The sequence below is a fragment of the Thamnophis elegans genome, chromosome 2, assembly GCF_009769535.1.
Source record: "Thamnophis elegans isolate rThaEle1 chromosome 2, rThaEle1.pri, whole genome shotgun sequence".
NCBI classification, from domain to species: domain Eukaryota; kingdom Metazoa; phylum Chordata; class Lepidosauria; order Squamata; family Colubridae; genus Thamnophis; species Thamnophis elegans.
Window position 1 is genome coordinate 174,300,271 of NC_045542.1, and position 25,696 is coordinate 174,325,966.

Genomic DNA, 25,696 nt, shown 5'->3' on the forward strand with positions numbered 1-25,696 from the left:
ATCATTAGTGTGATTGAAACGGTAGCAAAACCTTCTCCTGAGGTATTACTGTTCAATGGGGCTCGTTACATTTCATCTCCTCCGTAAGTCATTCACAGTGATGGACTTGCTTCTTCTCTGTTTGCATTTCTAACACTCTTCCTCCCATCTTTTTATTTCACTTATTCCTAAATTGTAAGGTTATATATCTGATCCTGGGTCATTTTGATTTGTATTGCTCTTCTCTTTTACTGTACCTTGTATGGGATTCAAAAGCAGGGATGGGGCCGAAGAAAATTGAAAAAAGAACCTAAGAAATGGAGAGAGAACAACCAGAGGATCTTCTCCTCTTCCACTCCTTGAATAATGTTTTTTTTAATTTGAAAGAGGAGTAGCTGCCTCTGCCATCCCATATTAAATGCCTGCTCCTTATAGGAATAAGGATGACTTAATTTTTGAATTGCTTTGATGATTCACTTATTCATCAATGTTATTTTTTTAGATTTAGATTTAGAACAAATAAAATATTTTTTTCGTGCTGTTTCTGGTGGTGATAACATGAAACATTTGTACAGTACTAGACATATTAATCTGGCAAAGATGCTTCCCTTCGTTTTCGCCATTCAACTGGTCAACAAGAATACCTGGCTCCTACATAATCTCACACTTGGCTACAATGTCTATGACAACTATTTGAGCACCCTTCGTACTTCTGATGCCTTGATGGATACACTCTCTACTGGAGAAGTCAATGTTCCCAACTACAGCTGTGGAAGAAAGGACAATCTTCTGGTTATTATTGATGGGGCTCTCAGGGAACTTTCCACACAGATATCAACATTAGTAGGCACCTACAAAGTCCCGCAGGTTTGTGTTTCTGTATTTCTAACTAGTAAAGTGAGTGGAGGGTTGGGGTGGGGTGGGGGTGAGCAATAGCTCTAGCCATGCCTTCTCTATTGAATTCAAGAACTGCTTCTTACCAGGGCCATCATCATGGCTATTTGTCTATATTTGGTTATTGTATTTCTACTGTATGCTGCCCTGTAACATTCGGTAGAAATATAATAACCAAATATAATAACCAATGATCTGGCTAGAAATTTTTATCCAGAGTGGGGAGGTGGCAAAGATCACAGCTGCCCTATCCTGCCATGGGACCCTATCCATTGCTTTGGAGGCTTCTGCTTCTCACTTCTTATGGTGAACAGAGTCTCTGTGTCCAATGAAAGATCTTCTGTACAAAAGATGTAGCAGTGATGGAAGCTAATATTTTGTACATGACCTGAGGCAATGATGAACAAATTCCAGATTCATAAAAATAATAATTCCAAAGTATTATCTTACCTACTCTTGATAGAACATATACAATATGTCTTATGGAGTCATTACTACTGTTAGCAGTAATTGACAATTTTACTTAAAATGTTACATTTTTAACACATTAGTTAACACATTAAGTACTTTTACCCTAATCTGTTCATGATCATAAAAGCTTCAAAGAGAGTCCATAGTTAGAATTTCCTATTGAGCCGAGATGGCACAGTGATTTGAGTGCAGTACTGCAGGCTACTTCTGCTGACTGCTGGCTTACAGGAGTTTGCCAGTTCAAATCTCACCAGGCTCAAGATTGACTCATCCTTCCATCTTTTCGAAGTCGGTAAAATGAGAATTCAAATTGTTGGGGAAAATATCCTACTCTGTAAACTGCTTAGAGAGGGCTGTAAAGCAGTGTAAAGTTGTATACAAGTCCAAGTGCTATTGCTACCTTCTGTGAATAGAGAAAAAAGTATAATAGTGTTCCAAAAAAATCCATTCAAATAAAACAGAGAAAGATACAGCTGTCAGCAGTAAGCTGGCCCATTGAAATGAATACATCATTACAAATGGACCTTCCAAATTGCCAAGTATTGAAAAACAGAAATATTTAAACATCTTAGCATGGTATTTACTGGAACAAGATTTTAACAACTGGACATAATGGTTAAATCTGGAAGGCTTAACTTAGTCCATCAGAGGGAATAGGGTTGTATTTGATTCATTCTTTTTCTTAATCTGTGTCTTTTATTCCACTTTATATACAATCTTATTATGTTGTTCTATTTTATATTCTGTATCTTGATATGGGCTAAGGACTAATCAACAGTAAATAATATCTTGTCACGAGAATTAAGTTGGATTCATTAAAAGGTAATATTCTGGATTTCGTCTGACCCTAAATATAATACAGCATTCTTCATTGCTCTTTCAGATCACTTGTAGATTTGTTTCAGAGGCTCTGAGTGATAAAAGTCATTTTCCCTTCTTCTACCGAATGGCCCCCAAAAGTGAAGTCCAGTACCCAGCAATTGTCCAACTGCTTCTCCATTTCAGATGGACTTTGATTGGTCTCTTTGCTTCAGACACAGAGAGGGGAGAGAATTTCATGAAGACTTTTACTCCTGTGCTGGTTAAGAATGGAATTTGTGTTGTTGTATCACAACAATTCTCAGTGACTATACACATAGCACCCTTGAAGGATGCCATCTCTAAGTGGAAGCAAGTCAATGTCTTTGTTTTCTTTACAGACTATAATACCATGATTGATGGAATTTCTGCTGTCCATTTCATACTTGGAGATTTGCAAAGACCCACTGAAGGGAAAGTCTGGATCACCACGCTCTTTGGAGAATTACCAGTGAAAAGTCACAGAGTTTACCAATATGTCCATAGTATTTGGAACTTTCAGATCCAGGAAAGAGGTTATGAGAAGACTTACCAATCACCTATTGTGGTGGCACCCCTACATAAATGTTTTCACTGTTCTTTTTCAAAGCATGTCTTTTCTGTCAAAGGCCGAAAAAGATGCACCCAGAAAGCACCAATGGAGACTAAAGACGAAAGGAACAGTTACAAATTTGGAGTTGATCCCCGTGCTTACACTGTTGTTAGGACTCTGGCTTATGCTTTAAATGCAGCATATTACTCCATATCCAGGAGAAGAAGAAAAGAGAGTGAAGAGGCTTTGGGGGCTCCAAGGCTTCAGCCATGGCAGGTAAGGGGTTCCAACTAGAATCCATCCAGCTTAATCCAAAAAGGGAACCATATCAATCTCCTTCAACTACAAGACTCCCAACAAGTTTGACCAATCTGATCTCTTGAGTCATAATGTTCTCAAGACTGGAAGCTATGAGAGATATTGGAAGAGTGTTGTCTCCTCCATTTTCCAACTGTGAGTTTGTGTTAGTTTGAAAAGTGCTCCCAGATGCTTTCTGATTTTCCTGTAGACAAACATGGCTCTTCTCCTTCTTTAACTCAAAGCTAAGAGCAGCTCCTAAAATGAGATATACAAAAATTATCACCATAGAAAAAATGAGATATACAAATATAAAAAATGAGATATACAAAAATTATTACCATGTCAGTTAATCCTCAGTTGGGTAATCTTTAGCATGAAGTACAGCCTTACAACGTCTTTCCATGGAGTGAACCAAGTCTGTTAGTTCTTCAGCTGTTATAATATGAAACCAAGATTTAATTATTACTTCTATTAATTGGGTTTTTGCTGGCTATATTTGGCTATAACCTTTCATAAAATACAGATAATTAAACTTTGTTGCATTGCATTCTTGATTAAATAAATCTTTCCATTGATATATAATTGATACTACTCCAAAAAAGGTTGTCTTATTACCAATCAAACCTCAAAAATACACTTTTCCCAAAAGGTTTCCACAATTTTGGCCACTACTGTAGCTCACCTGGTAATATTCCCCACGTGGTCTGCATGGCAGAATATTAACCTAGCAACTTCCTGACAAATTTTGAAAGAATGAATAATCTTTTTTCTTTGTATTTTTGACCTGTTCTTGAATGCTCCCTATAACTGACAAATTGTGTCAATTATTTATTTTGTCAATATATGATTCAACAAAATTGTTGAATCTTTATTACTTTGCTTTCTGGTTATCACACTGTTACTTTCAAGGAGTTTAAGAAGTTTCTTAAGAAGAGTTTATTTATTCAATTTATTTGTGATCAGCTCTAGAATGTTTAATATAACTGACAGGTTATATTTGTCAATATACTGTTTATTTAGTCAATATAAGATGAACAATTTTTTGAATCTTTTCCCCTTTAAAATAGTGGCAACATTTGTTCCCTCAACAAGAACATTTCTAAGTTAGACAACTGTATTAGATAGATTCAAATGTGAAAAGACCATATGGGATAAAAATTAAAGTACCATTTAAATTCCTGGATTTTTCCATTCTAGTTTCATCCCTTTTTGCAGAAGAATAAATTTTGCAATCTTTCTGAGATGAAAATGTACTTGGACCAAAATGGAGATCTGGTAGCAGATGTGAACATCTGGAACTTGGTGGTTCTCCCAAAGAATAATTACATCATAAAAATGCCAGGGAATTTTGAAAGACAGAGACTTTTTATCAAGCAAGATTTTCTTTCACAGCTAAAATCGTTGAATAAGGTGAGCAAAATATTGGGGTCTTTTCTATGTTTTCCAAAGCCTTAGGATTCATTTCAAATGGGCAAAGCCTAATCACCAAGAAGGATAATTTGAATGTGGAGAGGAGAACACTTATTTTTTTCTTAGACGGCTTGGGATGCGTGGGAGGATTTTAGTGAAAGGTGTCTTTCAGATGTTATAATATGGAACAATGCTTTAAGCTGATTCAGCTGTGACTAAAATGAGATTTGGGGTGATTATTCTTGAATATCCTAATGTCAAGAGTTCAATATCTTTATTAGAATAGAGCAATCATCATCAAAGTTTAAAATCATGGATATATGAAGAATGGAGGAATTCATGTTAATATCGCCATGAGGAAGAATCCACTGGTTGTCACTTAATGCGTAAATATTTTTCTCTGAGAGTATATGCACCAAAGACAAATTCCTTGTGTCCAATCACACTTGGACAATAAAGAATTCTATTCCATTCCATTCCATTCCATCCCATCCCATCCCCTCCCATCCCATTCTATCCTATCCTTCTACAATGTATTAAGTAGAAACTCTTGTATTGCAATGAGATATTCCAGAAGCAAAATGGAGGAAATAAATGAAAAATCTGTTAGTAGTTGTATCTCCTGCAATCCCATTTATTTATTTTAATTTCTTAGTTTGCCAAACATGTACAAGATAGCAGGTATAAATATGAAGTTGGACATGAACAAAGGAAATGAATGCAAATAAATGGGGATAGTAGGCAGGGATGGTAGGCACACTGGTGTTATTTTGCACACCCCCTTTATGGATCTCTTAGGAATGGGGTGAGGTCCATGGTAGACAGTTTAAGGTTGAAGCGGTGAGGGTTTGACGATGTAACAATGGAGTAATGTAGAACATTCAAGGCATTGACCACTCTGTTGCTGAAGTCATATTTTCTGCAATTGAGTTTGGAGTGGTTTACCTTGAGTTTGTATCGATTGTTTGCCTGTGTATTATTGAGGTTGAAGCTGAAGTAGTCATTGACAGGTAGGCGACACAGTTCCAGATTGTCCAAGCTTACAATTTCAAGCCTGGTGGCATACGGGATTCTATTGTGAGTAGAGGAGTGGAGGACTCTTCTCGTGAAATACCTCTGGACCCACTCAATTGTATTAATGTCTGATATACAGTGTGGATTCCAGGCAAATGAGCTGTATTTGAGAATTGGTCTGGCAAAGGTTTTGTATGCCCCAGTTAGTAATACAAGGTTACTGGAGAAGAAGCTTTGCAAATTCAGGTTAACAATTCTTGATTTTTTTGGCACTGCTATTACGGTGAGCTCTGGGGCTAAGATAATTTGAGATGAGTACTCCTAGGTCCTTGACAGAGTGAGGGTCGTCTATGAGCTTGTTTCCTCCCAACTTGTATTTGGTGTTCTGATTTTTGTTGCCAATTTGTAGAACAGAGCATTTGTTAGTTGCGACCATTCTGACACATAGTCAAGATCGCTTTGAAGGGCAGCTGCATTGTCGATGGTGTTAAATCATTTTTCATCATCAGTGAAGAGGACACAGCTGCTTTTAATATGATCACATAGGTTGTTGATGTAAAGCAGGAGTTTGGGTCCCAGAACTCTGCCTTGGGGGACACGGCTGTTAACAAGTTTGGGAACTTGTTAGAGATTTCATATTTATCAAAAGGGAATCCTGTGGGCTACTTCACTAACATTACTTTTGGGCACCATTTTTCCTGAATGCTTTGGCATTTATTGTTTTTCTGCTTAGCCTCTGCCTCAGTCCAAATGTGTAGAAAACTGTCATCCTGGATTTTTCAAACAGACTCGGGAAGGAGAGCCAGTTTGCTGCTATGACTGTGTTCCTTGTCCAGAGGGGACCATCTCCACTCAGGAAGGTGGGTGACACCCCCAGAAAGAACATTAGATTCATCCAGATCACTTGGAAGCACAGCTAAGCTTGGTTATTTTATTCTTGTTTATTTTCAAGTTACCCAATTTCTTTCATTATGGGCTGAATAAGAAAAAGATTTGGAAGGATAAGGTAGACATAGATAGAAAGACATGGTGCATCTGCCAGTATGAATCTCTCTTCTTCTTGTCAGTTTGGAAGTGTCCTTCCATGTTGTCCTTTCTTGGAAACAATTGAACTTTTTTAAATTATGAGGTATGGTTTCAGGTCAATAGATCTCCCTCCCGCATATCAAATTTTTCTTAAGGGCATCTCTCTTTCTCTCTCCCTCCCTCTCCAATATTAGGAATAAATCTTTATCTTCTTTCTCCAGTGCTCTAAATGTCTATGTTATAGTTTAAGAGTTAAACACAAATATTATTTGTAGCTCATTTCAATAATCCCAATCTGGTATGCTAAATCCTCCTTTTTCCTTAGTGTCTTGCATAGCCTTGAGTTTTATTCTTGGTTTTCTTCCCTGCCAAATAAATTTTGAAACCAGTTGATTCAAATCTTAAAAAAAACCTTTTTCTAATTTGATGGGAATATTCTGAAATAGGAAAAGGAATTTTGGTAATACGTTCATTTTTATGACTGCGATCCTACCCATCAGGGACAGTTGTAGATTTTTTCCACCTTTCTAAGTCTTTCTTAGTTTTATTGATCAAATTAGTATAGTTATCTTCTTTGATGGTCACACACCTCTCAGATAAATGTATACCAAGATATTTGACTTTTTTGACAGTTTGGATACCCAATTTTTTCGTTAACTCCTCTTTTGCGGTCATATTTTTAACCAACATTTTAGTCTTAGTCATATTTATTTTTAAACCCGCTATTTTCCCATACTCTGTCAATTCCTGAATAAGTTTTGTACCAGACTTAATAGGATCCTCTAACACAAACTCTAGATTGTCCGCAAAGGCTTGTAACTTAAATTGTTCCTTTTTGATTTCTAGTCCCTTTATTTGTTCCTCTTTACGTACATTCCTGGCTAAAACTTCTAAGGTTAATATAAACAGCAGCGGGGATAGGGGACAACCTTGTCTTCTACCTTTCTGGATTGCTGTACTTTGCGTTAATTCACCATTAATTATTAATTTGCCTTTTTGATTTGTGTATATTGCTCTAATCATGTTTATAAATTTATCCCCAAATTCCATGTGTTCCAATTGTTGATGCAAAAATTCCCAGTTCACGTTATCGAATGCCTTTTGGGCATCGAGAAAAAATAGTGCAACCTGTTTTTCATTATGCACTTCATAATATTCAAGAATGTTCAGGATAATTCTTATATTGTTTTTAATTTCTCTTCTGGGGAGGAATCCATTTTGATCTGTGTGGATGAATGATATAAGGAATTTTCTCAACCGTTCTGCTATTATTAGAGCAAAAATTTTGTAATCTGCATTTAACAGTGAGAATGGTCTGTAATTTTGTATAACCATCTAGTCTGTGTCCACCTTAGGTAATAATACAATATTAGCCTCCGTCCATAGTAATGGTGTCTTCGCCTCTTTCAGCACAGCATTATAAACTTCCAACAGCGTTGGAACAAGCGCATCCTGGAATTCTTTATATATTTCCGCTGGCAGCCCATCCGGCCCTGCAGCTTTTCTTTTCCTCTAGCTGATAGCAGATCCCACCTTTTCCATCTTGTAATTTATTGATCCAATATTCTTGCTTTTGCTTCCTCAGCCTATAGGATAGCCACTGCCCCGGTTTATTTGCATTCTCAAAGAAATTTTGTTTTGCTTTTTTTTATTGACTGTGCCAATTTTGTTTTTTCAAATATAGCCAATTCATATTTGATCAATTCCATACTTCCTTTTATACTTCTATTTTGTGGTTTCTTTTGAAGTTCACTCTTTAGATTTCTATACCTTTCTTTCAACTCTCTTATTTTTTGATTCTCAATTTTTTTCTTCCTAGCTGTAGCCGATATTGTGACCGCTCTTATAAATGCCTTAGTTGTATCCCATAGGTTTTGTATGGATGTGTCTCCTGGCCAGTTTTCTTTGAAGAAACGTCTTCATTCCTGATTAACTCTTTTAATATATTCCTGATCCTTTAGGATTGTTCTATTGAGTAACCAACCAAAACTGCCCTTTTGTTTTTTCCATATAATCCTCATGGGGTTGTGGTCAGCCCATAAGTTGGGTTCTATGTCTATCTCCTTCATTTCCAAAATTAACTCCATCGACATCCAGACCATATCTAACCTTGACCAGGATTCATGTCTATTTGAGTAGAAGGTATATTGCTTTCCCTCTGGTCATCTTTCTCATCATACAACATAGATATTAAGTTCTTCAGCCATTTGAAAGAATGACCTTGGCAAAATTCTCCTAGCACCTTTTCTCTTCTTTCCACTTTTGTAGTAACATTTCTGGTCGACTATAGCATTGAAATCACCCATTAAACAAACATTTTCATTTCCCATCTCTCGAATAATGCTATGTAGTCTATAATAAAAATTTTCCTGACCTTCATTAGGTGCATATATTACAACCAGTGACACCTTTTTTGGGTTTAACATTATTTCTACAATTAATATTCTCCCTTCCTCATCATGATAAATTAGTTTAGTCTGGATCATGTCTTTACCATATAATGCTATTCCTCTTTTCTTTTGATAAGCTAATGCCATGTAAAGTTTACCCAATCTGGGATATTCTAAGATCTGGATCTGTCGTTTAGTTATATAGACCTCTTGCATTGCAATTATGTCATAATTCAAATGTTTTAATTTATTAAAAAAAAGTTTTTACGCTCTGCAAACCTCCCAAAAATGGTCCATTTTTTCCCAAACAAAAGAGGCATGAATAGCCTTTAGGAGGCATGTAAAGTGCTCCTGGGGGGGTGCCCCCCAAAAACAAGCAAAAATGCCTCGTTTTTTGGCAACCAATTTCATGGATAGTGTTTAGGAGGCTTATAGAGTACTCCTGGGGGCTAGGAGGGCAAAAATTGAGCAAAAAGTAGCCCATTTTTCACTCACTTCTGCCTTCCCCAGCCCCCAGGACCTCTCTGAAAGCCTCCTACAGGCTCTGCACAGCCATTTTGGTGAAGGGGGTGGGGTTTCAGGAGGCAAAAATTCTTTATTCAGTGTATAAGACGCATCCAGATTTTCAGCCTCTTTTTTGAGGGAAAAAGGTGCATCTTATACTCTGAAAAATAGGGTAATCAGCACACAAGCTACTTGTTCCCAGGGGATCCTCAGGCCTATTGAAAGGAACACATTTTAAGAGATTTCTAGAAGACCTCAAATGCTGGAGCCTACTATCACTTTGAGGTTAGTTTGTCAACCCCATCCCATGCCGAGAGAAGTACCTGGGATCAAATCCTGTATTTCTGCAAAGAAGTAAATTTGAGCCCATGGGTACCAAGTCCAAAGCAAGTGTATCTGCTGATACTTGTTTTTATACCGTGAAATACACCATATACAAATGGTTCAGAATGCAATGGCACACAGCACTATTTGGTTTCCCTCAGTGGTGGGATTCAATTTTTTTAACTACAGGTTCTGTGGGCATGAATGTGATATACCTTGCTTGCCGTGGCTTGCTGGCCGTGGCAGGGGAAGGATCCTGTAAAGTCTCCATTTCCTCCCAATCAACTGGGACTTGGGAGGCAGAGAATACATGGCGGGGCCAGTTAGAGGTGGTATTTACCGGTTCTCCGAACTTCTCAAAAGTTTTGCTACCGGTTCTCCAAAACTGGTCAGAACCTTCTGAATGCTACCTCTGGTTCCCCTACATTCTACCATCTTACACCCCTGTTGTGTGAGCTGCATAGGCACCCAACTTTTCCTCAAATGCAAATAAGTTCATCTTCAAAGCTCTGGATGGCATAGAACCAGGGTATTGATGGGAATTCCTCACTTTGAAGATATCTGCTCATCTCATTATAGCAAATATGAAAAGCATGTTCCAGGTCCATTCCCTAAAATTTTATAACTTTGTGGTTCCCTGGAAGCCTGCCTTTTTTTGGCAGCCCTTTCTCTGTTAAGATCTGACAGACCTCCTAAACTTCCAGAGAAATGACTCTTCCCCCAGGCACTGGCATAGGGCAGTCATGGCGAACCTTTTAGGCACCGAATGCCCAAACTGTGTCTATACACACATGTCCAAACTGCAAGGCACACCTGTGTGAACATGTGCCTGAGAATGTGCAAACATGTGCCTGAAAAAACATGCATGCTTGGACATGCTTGGACATGGGCGGACACATGCGCTGAGACCATGGGGTGATGGAGTGTGTGCTCACAGAGAGGGCTTTGCATGCCACCTCTGGCACGTGTGCCAGAGATTCACCATCATGGGTATAGGGTGAGGTCAGAGCAGGCTGAAAATGTGGGTGGACACAGTGAAGGGTAGTTGTGGTGCCGGGTATTACTCTTTGGGGTATTATTTTGTTATTCTTTATAAAATCATACATATACTGAAATTGTGTATGTGTATCTTTATGTACAGGCTCCTTTTTACCATTTACTAGGGATTTCCTGTCTCTCGCTATCAGCTGTCATCTAAGCAAGTCTTTCTTGAAATGTGAGAGACTATAAAAGGAATATTACTTTCTATTTTTCTCAGATACTGAAAAATGCACCAAGTGCCCAGATGATCAATATGCAACCGAGAACCGAATCCAATGTATCCCCAAAAGAATCTCCTTCCTGTCCTATGAAGAACATTTGAGCATTATCCTTGTCTCCTTTGCCCTACTTTTGTTTCTAGTTTCCTTCTTTGTTTTAATCATATTCATTAAATACCTAGAAACTCCCATTGTCAAAGCCAACAACCGGGACCTCTCCTACATCATCCTTGTATCCCTCCTGCTTTGCTTCCTGTCTCCTTTACTCTTCATTGGTCAACCAAAGAAAATCACCTGCCTTCTCCGACAAACAGTGTTCAGCATTGTCTTCTCAGTAGCCGTGTCTTCTGTGTTGGCCAAGACAATCACAGTGGTGCTGGCTTTTCTGGCCACAAAACCAGGAAACCGAGTAAAGAGATGGTTGGGGAAGAGCTTGGCCAACTTCATCATCCTTTCTTGTTCCTCTATCCAAATTATCATCTGCTCCATCTGGCTGGGAGTTTCTCCCCCATTCCCTGACTTTGACCTCCACTCCCAGCCAGGAGTGATCATCCTTCAATGCAATGAAGGTTCTGTCACCATGTTTTATATTGTCCTGGGCTATATGGGTTTCCTAGCTGCCATATGCTTCACAGTAGCTTTCCTGGCCAGGAACCTGCCTGGGGCCTTCAATGAAGCCAAACTGATCACCTTCAGCATGCTGGTCTTTTGCAGTGTCTGGATCTCCTTCATGCCCACCTACCTGAGCACCAAAGGAAAGTCCATGGTGATTGTGCAGATCTTCTCCATCTTGACTTCCAGTGCTGGACTGCTGGGCTGCATCTTCTTCCCCAAGTGCTACATCCTCCTCCTGAGACCAGATCTAAACACTAAGGAACATCTAATCATAAAAGTCGGCAACCAGTTATTATAAGGTTTGTATCCTCCCTTTCATCTGTATGATAATTAAGGTTATTTAAAACTGAAAGAAATAAAAATATGAATATCCAAATATACACTATGAGCCAGCTATAACAGAAAAAAGTGAAGAAAAAACTAATAAAAAGTCCTAAATAATATCCATTTTCATCAACCAGGAATTAGTTCAATCCTTAAACTTTTTTTAAGTATAAGTTTTAGAGAAACACAGTCCTTCAATTTCTTCACAAAAATAGATAACAGACTTAACAGATAACCTATAACCCGAACACATTCTTTAATGTTCAGGTTAGTTACATAAAGGGATTATATACTTTAGTAAAACAATTTATATCACATCTACATTTTAACGTTTACATTTCTGTCCAAAATTGTTTCAATGTAAACTTTGATTTGAAGCAACAATGATGCTGTAGAAAAAGAATTAATAGAAACTAGAGTCCTTAAATTTCTTACAACACCATCTCTCTCTCTCTCTCTCTTTCTCCCTCCATCCTTTCTCTCTCTCTCTCTTTTTCTGACACATACACTGTCAGCTTCTGCCTTGCTGTTGCTTCATCTGCCATGAAACGGGAAGGGGGGGGCATGTATTTGGGAGGGGTTAATTAACGTGCTGGAGGAATGTTCTAGGATGTACCAGTCGTTGGGACTGCGCATGCGTATGTGTTTCCCGCCTGCATCAACGGCCTACACATTCCATCGTTGGCCTGTCTTTTTGAAGTTATCTCACACCTGACATTTGAAGGACTTATGATTGGACTGCAGCTTTGATCCTAAGGGGGGGGAACGGGCTATCCTATATATCAATTGCTTTCGCGCCATATTAATCAGACTTTGCTTTGCTACTGCTCGCTTACCATTTATAATTAGTAAAAGTACTTTGATTTCCAACCCATGGAGTCTTTTAGTGTTCTTTCCTAATTATGGAATGGAGTGGGCCTGACAAGAAGCAAAGTCTCATTAATAACCCTTTCCAGGAGGTTTACGTCTTCCGAGAAGGGAAATAATGTCTTCTCCGATCAGAGAGGAGGAGGGCCCCGTTGGAGGAGCGGATTCCAGTGAACTAGGACCTCCCGACCTTTCTTTACACGAGCCCAGCCCGCCTGACCGACCCTTGCACGAAGATTTATTTCAACTGCAAATTTCCAGCCAACCTGAACCTTCCCCCCCACCCCGATGGTCAACTTCGGTGGGACAAAAAGAGATAGAGACAAGTTGGAATGCTGGCCTCACCCAAAGACCACCCCGACAAACTTCGCTGGAGCCGGGTGCCGTGAGGAAACCCCAGGCGAGTGAGTTCCCTGACTATTGGAGCCAAAGGTACTTTGGGGAGAGAAGAGGGGGCGATGAAGGAGAATGGAGAAGTTATGAGCACCAGGGGCACGTGAGAAAACCCCAGCGGAGTGAATTACCTGATTATTGGGGTCAAACATATTTGGAGGAGAGAAGGGGGGAGGAGGAAAGAGACTGGAGGAATTGGCAACGTTACCCACGCCAGGCATCTCCCCCCCCCTCGGCCCGCGTCACCCCCTGCGGCTAGAGGTTTTGCAGATCAAGGAAGACCTCCCCCCCAGCCTCCCCCCCGAAGACATCGGATGGCTAAAATCCCTCCCTTGCCTGTACGTTTTAATGGTGGTTCTGCTAGCCTGCCCTCCTTTCTTATGTAAGTGTTTAACTACATGGAGATTTATGGCCGGGACTTTGAAACTGACACCATGAGAGTCAGGATGATTCTTTTGTCCTTAGATGGTGAGGCGGCTACATGGTCGACTGCATTGCATATGTCGGGCTCTCCCCTCTTGGGGAATTTCAACCGCTTTATGGAGGCTTTCCGCCAGCGTTTTGATGACCCATTAACTGAGAAGCGAAACAAATTGAAGTTTTTAACCTTTGCACAAGACGATAGACCTGTCGCCCAATACATCCAGGAATTTCAGTGTCTTTCCCAATATATGAGAGGATGGGGGGAGGACGCTCTTCTGGACAGGTTTGCTGAAGGGTTAAATGAAGACATTTATCAGCAATGTGTCAATCGTAACCTGCCGAGACGTTTAATCACTTGGTTTGAGCATGCTGAACTCGACTTAACCCGCCTCCGCTATGCCAAAGAAGAAAGAAGGAAGCGGAAAGAGAGGGCGGCCAAGTCCCTCCCCACTCCTGCAACTCAATCGCTTTCCAAAAGACGAGGTGAAGCGAGAGGGCCCCCTTCTGGCTTCTCCAGACCTTTAACATGCTTTCGTTGTGGCAAGCTTGGGCACACCGCCCCCGAATGTCGGGCTAAATTGCCTCTCTCGGCCCAACCCCCTCCCAGACGTGAGGAAAAGTCTGCCAGGGGCCCTGACAAGAAGAAGAAGGAAAAGGCGTTCGCTGGGGATTCCACCCCCCCTCCTATTGCCCAGCCATTAGAGGGTGATGCAGATGCTAACTCCTCTTCTTCGGAGGACTCCGATGACGACACATCGCCTCACTGGGTGAGTTCAAACAAGGGGCCCCTTCTAATCCCTATTGAATTAAAAGTTCCTCCTGAGGGGACACCTGCCACCCTCCTCGCTTTACTTGATTCCGGCTGTTCCCGATCCATGATCAATCCAGCCATGGTAGAGAAATTGGGCCTCAAATTGCGCACGTTGAAAACCCCAATTGTGTTTTGCCAAATAGACGGTTCCATTGCGGGGGGGGGGGGACCCGCCCATTTTTTTACTGAGCCTTTGGAGATGACAATGGGTACCCATACTGAATTAATCTCTTTTGTGGTCGCACCTGGCATGGACAGGCCACTCATTTTGGGCATCCCATGGCTTCGGAAGTGGAACCCTCACATAAACTGGCGGACAGGCCGCTTACGCATCCGCTCGAAGGTGCCTCCAGTGGGGGAGGGCTCTCCGGACCTGCCTGCCGTCACTGACATTCCTGAAGTTGCCGCTAGAGGGCAGGAGCGTATTGCTGGGGAGGAGAAAATTCCGAAAGAATATCTAGACCTTAAGGAAGTTTTCAGCGAACAATCTTCGGACATTCTGCCCCCCCACAGACCGACTGATTGCTCCATAGACATTTTACCTGGGGTTAAGCTCCCTAAACCCCGCATTTACTCCATGTCACCCAGAGAAATGGAGGAGATGCGTTCTTTCATTGACAAAAATTTGAAACGTGGTTTCATTGAACCAGCACGCCCCAAAGTGGCTGCTCCTGTACTGTTTCGTGAAAAGAAAGATGGTTCTCTTCGCTTATGCTGCGACTTTCGAAACCTTAACGCTATCTCTACTCAAAACCTCTACCCACTCCCGTTGATGAAGGACTTGTTAGCCCAACTGGGGAAGGGCCGCATCTTCACAAAATTGGACCTGCGAGAGGCTTACTATAGGGTCCGCATTAAGGAAGGGGACGAATGGAAAACCGCGTTCAACTGCCCTCTTGGTTGTTTCCAGTTCCGGGTTATGCCTTTTGGCCTGCAGGGGGCTCCTGCTGTGTTCATGCAATTTATTAATCAGATCCTGCACGATCATCTGTACAAGGGCGTTATCGTATACCTGGACGATATCCTCATTTATACCCGCACTTACGACCACCACGTCAATCTGGTGCGCACTGTTTTGAAAAAGCTCCGTGCCGCTAACCTTTATGCCAAATTGTCTAAGTGCGAGTTTCACCAAACTACAATTGACTATCTGGGCTACCGCATCTCCCCTGATGGCATTGAAATGGACCCTGGGAAGGTGAAGGCGGTCACTGAATGGGACGCGCCCAAAACTCGTAAACAATTGCAAAAGTTTTTGGGTTTCGCTAATTTCTACCGTCAATTTATTCCCTCTTTTGCCGACATTGCTCTCCCTATTACTAATTTGCTCAAGACGAAAGGCGACCCGAAGCCTAAACCCAATAAACCTTTGGACTGGACCATGGAATGCCAGGCGGCATTTGAAAAGCTTAAACGCCTTTTTGCCGCTGAACCGATTCTTAAACATCCTGATCTCACCCAGCCTTTCGTTGTCCAGGCTGATGCCAGTGATGTCGCCGTAGGGGCCGTTCTGCTGCAAGCCAACGACCAAGGTAACTTACAGCCTTGCGCTTACACCTCCCGTAAACTCACTGACACGGAGCGGCGCTGGGCGGTTTGGGAGAAGGAGGCTTTTGCGGTCCGTTGGGCCCTCGCTACTTGGCGCCATTTCCTAGAAGGCTCTAAACACCCATTTGAGGTTTGGACTGACCACAAGAACTTGGAGGCGTTGCGAACGCCTCGTCGTCTCTCCCCCAAGCAGATGCGATGGGCCCAATATTTCAACCGTTTCAATTTCACTCTAAAGTATATCCCGGGGGGAAAGAACTTCATGGCGGATGCTTTGTCCCGATTACCTCAATACAATTGTTCTAAACTGAGCATCGTCCAACCGCTCCTGGCAGCTCCGGTACTCACACGTCAACAGACCCACGCTCAGAAGGAGGTACCTCAAGATCTACTTTCTGACCTCAAAGCGGCTCTTCCTCAAGACGACTGGTTTCTCAACCATCGGGACGAATGTACCATGAGGGACGATCTACCGTGGATTGGTGCTAAATTATACATCCCCGCTTCCCTACGACTTGTCGTCCTTCGTCGCGCTCATGACTCCAGAATGGCGGGTCATTTTGGGTTCGTGAAAACTTTGCACCTCTTGAAGAGACAATTCTGGTGGCCGTCTTTAAAAAAGGACATTGAAATGTATGTCGCCAGTTGCCCAGTTTGCGCGACCTCCAAAAAACCACCGGGGAAACCGCAGGGCTTTCTACAGTCCGTCGCTCGCCCGGTCGCTCCTTGGAAGGAGATTTCTATGGACTTTATTGTTGAACTTCCCGAGAGCCAGGGGCATACCGTCATCTGGGTAGTCACTGATTTGTTTTCCAAGCAAGTTCATTTCGTGCCTTGTCACAAGATTCCTTCCGCCAAGGCGTTGGCTAAACTGTTCCTCTCCCACATCTACCGTTTGCATGGGGTTCCCGACCGAATTATCTCCGATCGTGGGGTCCAATTTACATCTACTTTTTGGAAAGAGTTTCTCAAACGCCTTGGAGCCACCCAAGGCCTTAGCTCCGCCTACCATCCTCAGACTAATGGCGGCTGTGAACGTACTAATTCCGTCCTTGAACAATATTTACGTTGTTTCATCAATTATCAACAGGACGATTGGGTTGACTTGTTACCGCATGCTGAGGTGGCCTATAACAACTCGGTTCACTCCAGCACGGGGTTCACCCCTTTTCGGGTCGTTTACGGCCAGGATTTTGTTCCTATTCCCGAACTGCCTACGGCCCAGCCTCAGGTTCCTTCAGTTGCCGACTGGAGTGACCGTCTCAGTCGCATTTGGCCTCTGACTCTTTCCACCTTGGACGCTGCCCATAGGGCCCATAAGAAGCAAGCCGATAGGAAACGCTCTCAGCCCTACGAGTACCACGTTGGGGACTTAATTTATTTGTCCACAAAATTTTTGCACACTACACAGAAGTCCAAGAAGTTAGGCCCCAAGTATGTTGGCCCTTTCCCAATTGTGAAAGTTATCAATCCTGTTTCTGTTCGTTTACAATTGCCCAAACACCTCAACCGTATCCACCCGGTGTTCCATATCAACCTCATCAAACCGGTTCGGGTCTCCCACCTTCGGCCCCCCGATGACCCTCCACCTGCTCCGTTGCTGATTGATGGGGAACGTCATTTTGAAGTTCGTGAAATTCTTGATTCCCGCAGGCACCGTAATCGCATCCAATACCTTGTGGCTTGGAAACACTTTCCCCCATCCCACACGGAATGGGTTGATAAGTCCCACGTTCGTGCTCCCCGCCTGCTTCGGAAATTTTATGCTTCTTATCCCGACAAGCCTTGACTTTTCTCCCCTCCCTCTTCTGTTTGTGTTTGTTATTGGTCTGTTTTGTTTGTTTTCTTCCAGGCCTGACAGCCTTTTCTCCGGGGGACGGCCGGATGTCAGCTTCTGCCTTGCTGTTGCTTCAGCTGCCATGAAACGGGAAGGGGGGGGCGTGTATTTGGGAGGGGTTAATTAACGTGCTGGAGGAATGTTCTAGGATGTACCAGTCGTTGGGACTGCGCATGCGTATGTGTTTCCCGCCTGCATCAACGGCCTACACATTCCATCGTTGGCCTGTCTTTTTGAAGTTATCTCACACCTGACATTTGAAGGACTTATGATTGGACTGCAGCTTTGATCCTAAGGGGGGGGAACGGGCTATCCTATATATCAATTGCTTTCGCGCCATATTAATCAGACTTTGCTTTGCTACTGCTCGCTTACCATTTATAATTAGTAAAAGTACTTTGATTTCCAACCCATGGAGTCTTTTAGTGTTCTTTCCTAATTATGGAATGGAGTGGGCCTGACATACACACTTTCACAAATCTGATGCCCATTTTGGGAAAAATATTCTTTCAGCAGTCCAATAAACTTAAAATATTAATATTTTCTAATGGATTAATTTCACTATTAATTCCACTATAATTCAATTATAACTACCATATATTACATTTTAAAGACATTGACCCAAGTTATTCCAGTTTTTCATCCCATAGGTAAGACATATAAATATTGCTAACTTTCATTCTTTTTTTTAATTTACACAATTAAACTGTTGTGTTGGGGTCAAGGATCCCAAAATTCAAGGTGTACCTTAGATGCTGTTAATGCAATAGGGCCATGCAGTCTTGTCAATGTCTGTTTCAACTGTATTATATTGCCAAAGATATTTAGAACTAAATAAGATGAAATGAAACATCTGCAAAACATCCAAGCTCAGATGTTACCTAGTAAAAATTGTAAAAGTTCCTTGTATTTGAAATAAAATATGCACTGTGTTCACATATATTACATGTAAGAGGACACAAAAAAAAAATCAAATTTGCATATTTCTAAGTGGGAAATAGTTGAAAGACTGGAATTATTGTAACTCCCTTCCTTTTCATATCAATAAATCTTGCTAAAGATAACTCTGGGAAAATCATTCAATGAAGGAAGAGGGGTGGAGCTTCATAGAGTTAACGGGCACAGGGAATGGAACTCTCCATTCCTGTGCTGGCTTCTCCCTATTTGTCTGCTCCAAAAGGAGTCAAAGCCACTGTGTAGGAGCAGCGAAGCTGAGGTGGGAAAATGCAAACACTGGTTAATATTGAAGTCCAATCTAAGAGTGCCACCTGCTGACGAAAGGAAGAATAATATACTCCCAAAATTGTGGAGCTATCCAGAGGAACAGGTTGATTAATTTTGGGATACAAAGAACTAAGAATATTTAATTTTGTTTGAAGTGACCATAGGTTTGAATATATGGTCTTTGGATTATTTGACCAAAAAGGGACGCAGTGAAATTTAACGAGATGCTTCATCAAGGAGAAAGGAGTAGAACTTGGGAAGAGATGGCATTGGTTATTCAAAGTACAAGGGAGACAGTGACAAGTCATTTTAAGGAAATAATGAACCGAATAAAGAGCATAGATGGAATGCTGGGAAATATAACAGAAAGGACTATGAATGATCAAGATGCCCAGGAAGAGGATGATCTAACTGAAAGAGTAGATGAAAAAATGGAAGAGACAAAACAAATGAAACAAGATGATAAGGAGGAGATAATAATAAAAATAATAAGGATTGATGACATAAGCTAAGGGGAGAATATTCCAAGGGGATTAAAAAAAGGAACTGGAGAACTCGGAAGATTCTTATGGGAGAGAGATAAGGGCAAGAGTAGATACTTTGGAAACTAGGCAATGAAGAAGGGCAGAGAAGGGAGAAATGTTTACTAATTACTAAATATACTTAAATAATATGGTGACTGTTATAAAAATAATTAATCAAACCATTGATTACATAAATAATGAAAATTATATAATTCAATATGAATAGGTGTATGCTTGCTAAATGCAACAACTATGACTAAAAATACTTTATTTTTATTAAATTGTTGGGGCCAATATGCTGACTCTGTAAACCACTTAGAGAAGGCTGTAAAAGCACCTTGAAGCAGTCGGTATATAAGATTAAGTGCTATTGTTAGTGCTAAGTGCTAAAATGTATGACATGCAGAATATGGTGATTAACATAAAAATAACAATGAATCGCGCCCAGCCGCCCTGTTTAGGATAGCCCGCTCCCTTTTGAAAGGGAGGGATGCGGACGAGCCTCTACAGGGTAGAGCTGAGGAATTTGTTCAGTTTCTATCGGATAAAATCACTCTGATTCAGACGGACCTGGACTCCACTTGGACGGTACCAGTCGAGACGCCAGAGGAAGGTCTTGATCGGATTTTATGGAGCAAGTTTCAACTTGTCACTCCTGAGGAAGTGGACAAGGCCATGGGAGCGGTGAGTGCCTCCACCTGTTTACTGGACCCGTGTCCCTCCTGACTGGTCTCAACCAGCAGGGAGGTGACATGTGGCTGGCTTCAGAGGATTGTTAACACCTCTCTTCAGAAGGGATCCTTCCCGCACCCTCTAAAGGATGCGGTGGTGAGACCCCTCCTTAAGAAACCTTCCTTGGATCCAGTCATCTTCAACAACTATCACCCAGTCTCCAACCTCCCATTCGTAGGGAAGGTTGTTGAGAAGGTGATGGCCTTTCAACTCCGACGGACCTTGGATGAAACAGATTATCTGGATCCCTTTCAGTCGGGTTTCAGGCCTGGTTACAGCACCGAAACTGCTTTGGTCATGCTGATCGATGATCTCTGGTGGGCCAGGGATAGAGGACATTCCTCTATCCTAGTGCTTCTTGACCTCTCAGTGGACTTTGATACCATCGACCATGGTATCCTTCTGCGATGGTTATGGGAGGTGGGAGTGGGAGGCACCGTCTTAAGGTGGTTCTCCTCCTACCTCTCGGACAGATCGCAGTCAGTGTTGGTTGGGGGGCAGAGATCGACACCTAGTCCCCTCAAATATGGGGTGCCGCAGGGTTCGGTCCTGTCCACCCTCCTATTTAATATCTACATGAAGCCGCTGGGTGAGATCATACGCCGGCACGGGATCAAATATCATCAATATGCGGACGATACTCAATTGTATCTGTCCACCCTGTGCCAACTCAGCGAAGCAGTGGAAGTGATGTGCCAGTGCCTGGAAGCTGTCAGGGTCTGGATGGGAGCGAACAAGCTTGCACTCAATCCAGACAAGACCGAGTGGCTATTGATGCTGCCTCCCAAGGATGGTCCAGACATTCCACCTCTTAGCCTGGGGGGTGAAATTATACACCCCTCAGAGAGGGCCTGCAATTTGGGTGTCCTCCTGGATCCACAGCTGACATTAGAACACCATCTGTCAGCTGTAACCAGGGGGGCCTTTGGCCAGGTTCGCCTGGTGGACCAGTTGCAGCCCTAACTGGACCGGGAGGCACTTCGAATGGTCACTCATGCCCTCGTCACCTCAAGACTGGATTACTGTAACACGCTCTACATGGGGCTGCCCCTGAAGAGTGTTTGAAAACTACAGTTGGTCCAGAATGCAGCCACGCGAGCGATAATGGGTGTACCTAGATACACCCATGTTACACCTATCCTCCACGAGCTGCACTGGCTCCCCATTGGTCTCCGGACGCACTTCAAGGTGCTAGTCGTTACTTTTAAAGCCCTACATGGTATAGGACCTGGCTACCTGAGAGATCGCCTCCTGCCATTCACCTCCCAACGACCAATTAGATCGCACACGTTGGGCCTCCTCCGGGTGCCGTCGACTGGACAATGCCGGCTGGCGGCCCCCCGAGGGAGGGCCTTCTCTGTAGCTGCACCAGCCCTGTAGAACGATCTACCTGTAGAGATCCAGACCCTTACCACTCTCCCGGCCTTCCGTAAAGCGACCAAGACCTGGCTGTTCCGGCAGGCCTGGGGCTGTTGATTAATATCCAGCCCCACTTGACTGAATGGATGGTGTATTAATTTTAATAATTGTATCTTTTCTTAATTTTTTAAATGCTTTTATCTTGCTTGTGAGCCGCCCAGAGTCCCAATGGGAATGGGCAGCATACAAATTTTATTAAACTGAAACTATTAAACTGAAACATATTGAAATATTGAATAAGTAAATAATGAAGGATTATAAATTGAACAAGCAAATGATTGAATATTTAAATTTAGCATAAATGTTTTTACTATTATTAAAATTGTATATGTTTGTTCAAAGTAATAAATATAATTGTATTAAAAGGTACAATACTTAGAATAGAGTGATTGGCATAGAAATGAAACATTGAAATATTGAATGATTAAATAATAATTTAATAAACGGATGTGTATCATTACAAGAATTATATAAGCTTCTTAAATGAAACAAATATGATCAATACTATTTTATTTCTATTAAAATGTATGACACTCAGGTGCAACACAGTTCATGCAGTCACATGTTTGTAAAAAATAAAATATATATATAAAAAAGAAAGAATACCATTCAATGAAGTAGGCACTACTTCCCTGTATGGCACCAGTGGGCTGAAAGGCAAGCTGGGAGCAAACTATCCTTGGCAATGGACTGATATTTATCATCTCCAACTGCCGGATCACATCTCAACCAGCCTGAGACAAAAAAAACTCCAGATCTAGGTGTTGCCACCTAGGTTTTAGGGCATCAGTTGGAACCCTGACAATTTTAATTGTTCTGTCAGGAGAGTTTTTCCTTAGTTCTAGGTTGCTTCTCCCCTTGATTAGTTTCCATCAATAGTTTCTTGCCCTGTTTTCAGGTGCTTTGGAGAATAGGTTGAGCCCCTCTTCTTTGTGGCAACCCCTTAGATATTGGACATTGCTAAGCTGTCAACCCAGTTCTTTTCATTAAACTGGACATACCCAATTCCTGCAACCATTCTTCATATGTTTTAGCCTCCAATCCTGTTGCATTAGGGTCCTGAGGCTGAAGATGAATGAAAGTGAACAATCCATGGATAGCTGAACCAACCGAAGTTTATTGAGCATCCAGAATTAACAGAAGAATCAACAGCATTAAGCATTCCATGGATAGCAGAATCAACAGCAAAATCAGCAGCACCTTATTGATCATCAGACTCCATTCTTATAGTTTCTCAGATTCTTAGTCCTCACCTACTTTACGTGTTATTCCATTATTGGTTAACAAGTCTTCAAGGCACAATAATTGGTTAGTCATTACATCATTGGTGTTCGTGAGAATGTGCATGTTCTCACACACTGAAAAAACCAAGTGTTATCAAATGAGTAAATGTTACAGGTTATAATTTGTATCATCCCGTGTCCTTGTACATTCCTGGGAAACACTGAAATAGCAAAGAATTGCTGACAGTTTGCAATCACGTGTAACTTAAGAACCACCCAGATGATTTACTGTAATAACCCTACAAATCCCATAATCGTCTTTTTTTTTCTGTTCTCTGCACTTTTTCTGGACACATCTTCTTTTTTATATAACGGCGACCAAAAGTGGGTGCAATATTCCAAGTGTGGTCTTACCAAGACAATATAAAGTGGTAGTAAAACATCATGTGGTCTTACGGATATCTTCAGGGGATACCATGATTAGTAGTATCAAAGGCCAGAGAGAGGTCATGTAGGGGAAGGATGGATGCATGACCTCCATTCCACCCTCACCACTCGGCATAAGGGAGCATCAAACACAAACATTGGAGGGTCACCTTATCCAGTCGTCTCAGTTAATGATGAAATGCATAGAAGAGAAGATGCCATCCTAAAGAACATCAGAACTCTTTCACCTGGGGTTGAACTCTTATCCCTCAACACTCATTTCCTAACATGTCCCAATAGAGAGGAGGGAGGAGATTCTACAGCCCTTTTTCTAACTGTATAGTTTGGAAGGCATTAAGAATCTGCTTCAAATGTCCTGCTATCACTTCCTTTCAATAAAAGATTCGGAAATATGACATTTTCAAGAGTCTATACTTTCTTGGGAAAGGAGGAGAGGCAGGTCCTTACAGAAAGTATCAAACACAAAGCATGGAGTGCCACCTTATCCAGTTGTCTCAGTTAATTAAGAAATGCATAGAAGAGAAGATGTCATCCCAAAGAATATCATAACACTTTCACCTGGTTGAACTCTTAACATTTGTTTTCTAACATGTCCCAGTAGGAAGGGCCACGACCACTCCACAATTCTGCCCTCAGGGCTATTCCTGTGATTTTGTAGTAACATGCAGTTCCCCAGCTGCCCCTCTGCACATGGAGTGCTAGAAGAAGTTCAAGGTCCCCAGAGAAGTTTCTTTTCTCTCTGTAATTATCACCATCCTGTACTTGGAGACCTTGTCTGATACTTCTCCAGTGGCTTCCTTTGATGTAAACCCAGATTGATGCAACATGGAAGTAACCTTGCACCAGAAAAGGATAAATACTTCTAGTTATGTTGGGTGTTTTCACAAGATTTAGGACAGGCAGGGGATGTGCACTCGAATGTACCCTTCTCTCCTTTTCTTGTGAAGCTCAGTTTGTCTCTGTCTAAACCCGCATTTCAATCTTGTAGCTTCTTGAGGTTTAGAAATAGAGAAGTCTCTGATTCAGGCCAAGGAGAAATGGACCTCCGGCTTCTGCTTCCTGTACTGCTGCTGGTTCTGATGCAAAGAAACTGTGGAGGGTTCAGAACCAAATGTCCCCTGACTTTGAAGAAGCGGGAGAAAGGAAACCCTTGGAACTATTACGGGGCAGGAGACCACATCATTAGTGTGATCGAAAGTGTAGCAAAGCCTTCTCCTGAGCTATTACTGTTCAACGGGGCTCGTTTCATTTCATCTCCTCCGTAAGTCATTCCCTGTGATGGACTTGCTTCTTCTCTGTTTGCATTTCTAACTCTTCCTCCCATCTTTTTATTTCAATTATTCCTAAATTGTAGGGTTATGTATCAGATCCTGGTTGGCTTTGATTTACAGGGCTCTTCTCTTTTACCATAACTTCTATGAGACTCAAATGCAGGGATGGGCAGAAAAAAAATTCTGAAAAGAACCAGAGAAATGGAGAGACAGAAGTCCAAACGATCTTCTCCTCTTCCAGTACTGACTTCACCCCTTGAATAATGTTTTTTTTTCAATTTCATGTAATAATTGAAAGAGGAATAGTTGTCTCTGCCATCCTATATTAAATGACTGCTCCTTATAGGAATAAGGATGATTTGATTATTGAATTGCTTTGGTGACTCACTTATTCATCCATGGTCTTGCTCTTATAGTGACTGTATTTTAAGGGTTGAATGAAATTGAATCCTGCTGTCAGAACTGCTACCTCTTGCCTCAACTCTGCTATTGCTTGGTACCAGTCTGCCATGAAATCTGAGAGAGGGAAAACTGGTATGGGAGGGTGGAAGGCTTTACTGATTACATGGCTTCAAGGAGAGACAGCTGGGAATGGAATGCAGCTGCATACCAGCCCCACACTCGAAAGGACCATTCCAAAAACATTTTTTTTAATTGATTGAGCGATTGTGGCCAGCTATGGGAAGTACTTAAAGTGGAGGAAAGTTACACATAGATATTTTGGCAAACAAATTTCAGTTCAGGCTTTGCTTTACCGCAATTCACTTTCCTTTCACAAGAAATGAAACCAAGGATTATTTTTACTTAGGGGATCAAGCTGAGCAGCTGTTTACTAGGTAGATGAAAATTAGTACTACTAGATATAAGGGTTTACTTGCGACTCTTAACCCTGGTGAAAAAATATCCCCATCCCATCTTCCAAAACTGTAAAAAAATGGTAAAGGGTGACTATCATTTGACTATAGTTTCGGGTCAATATTGGTTTAAGACTCAGTAGACTCATGGAGATAAATAGGAATAAATTAAAATATTTTATTCTTGCTGTTTCTGATGGTGATAACATGGAAAATTTATATA

General features: G+C 41.7%; 1 protein-coding gene across 1 annotated transcript; it reads left to right on the top strand.

Annotated features, from left to right (window-relative positions):
* The first annotated feature begins 579 nt into the window (after positions 1-579).
* LOC116502616 (vomeronasal type-2 receptor 26-like) lies at positions 580-11,874 on the top strand. Its single transcript, XM_032208486.1, has 4 exons — positions 580-846; positions 4,253-4,444; positions 6,192-6,318; positions 10,961-11,874. The coding sequence occupies exons 1-4, from the start codon at positions 580-582 to the stop codon at positions 11,872-11,874; spliced, it is 1,500 nt and encodes a 499-aa protein (XP_032064377.1).
* Positions 11,875-25,696: the final 13,822 nt, after the last annotated feature.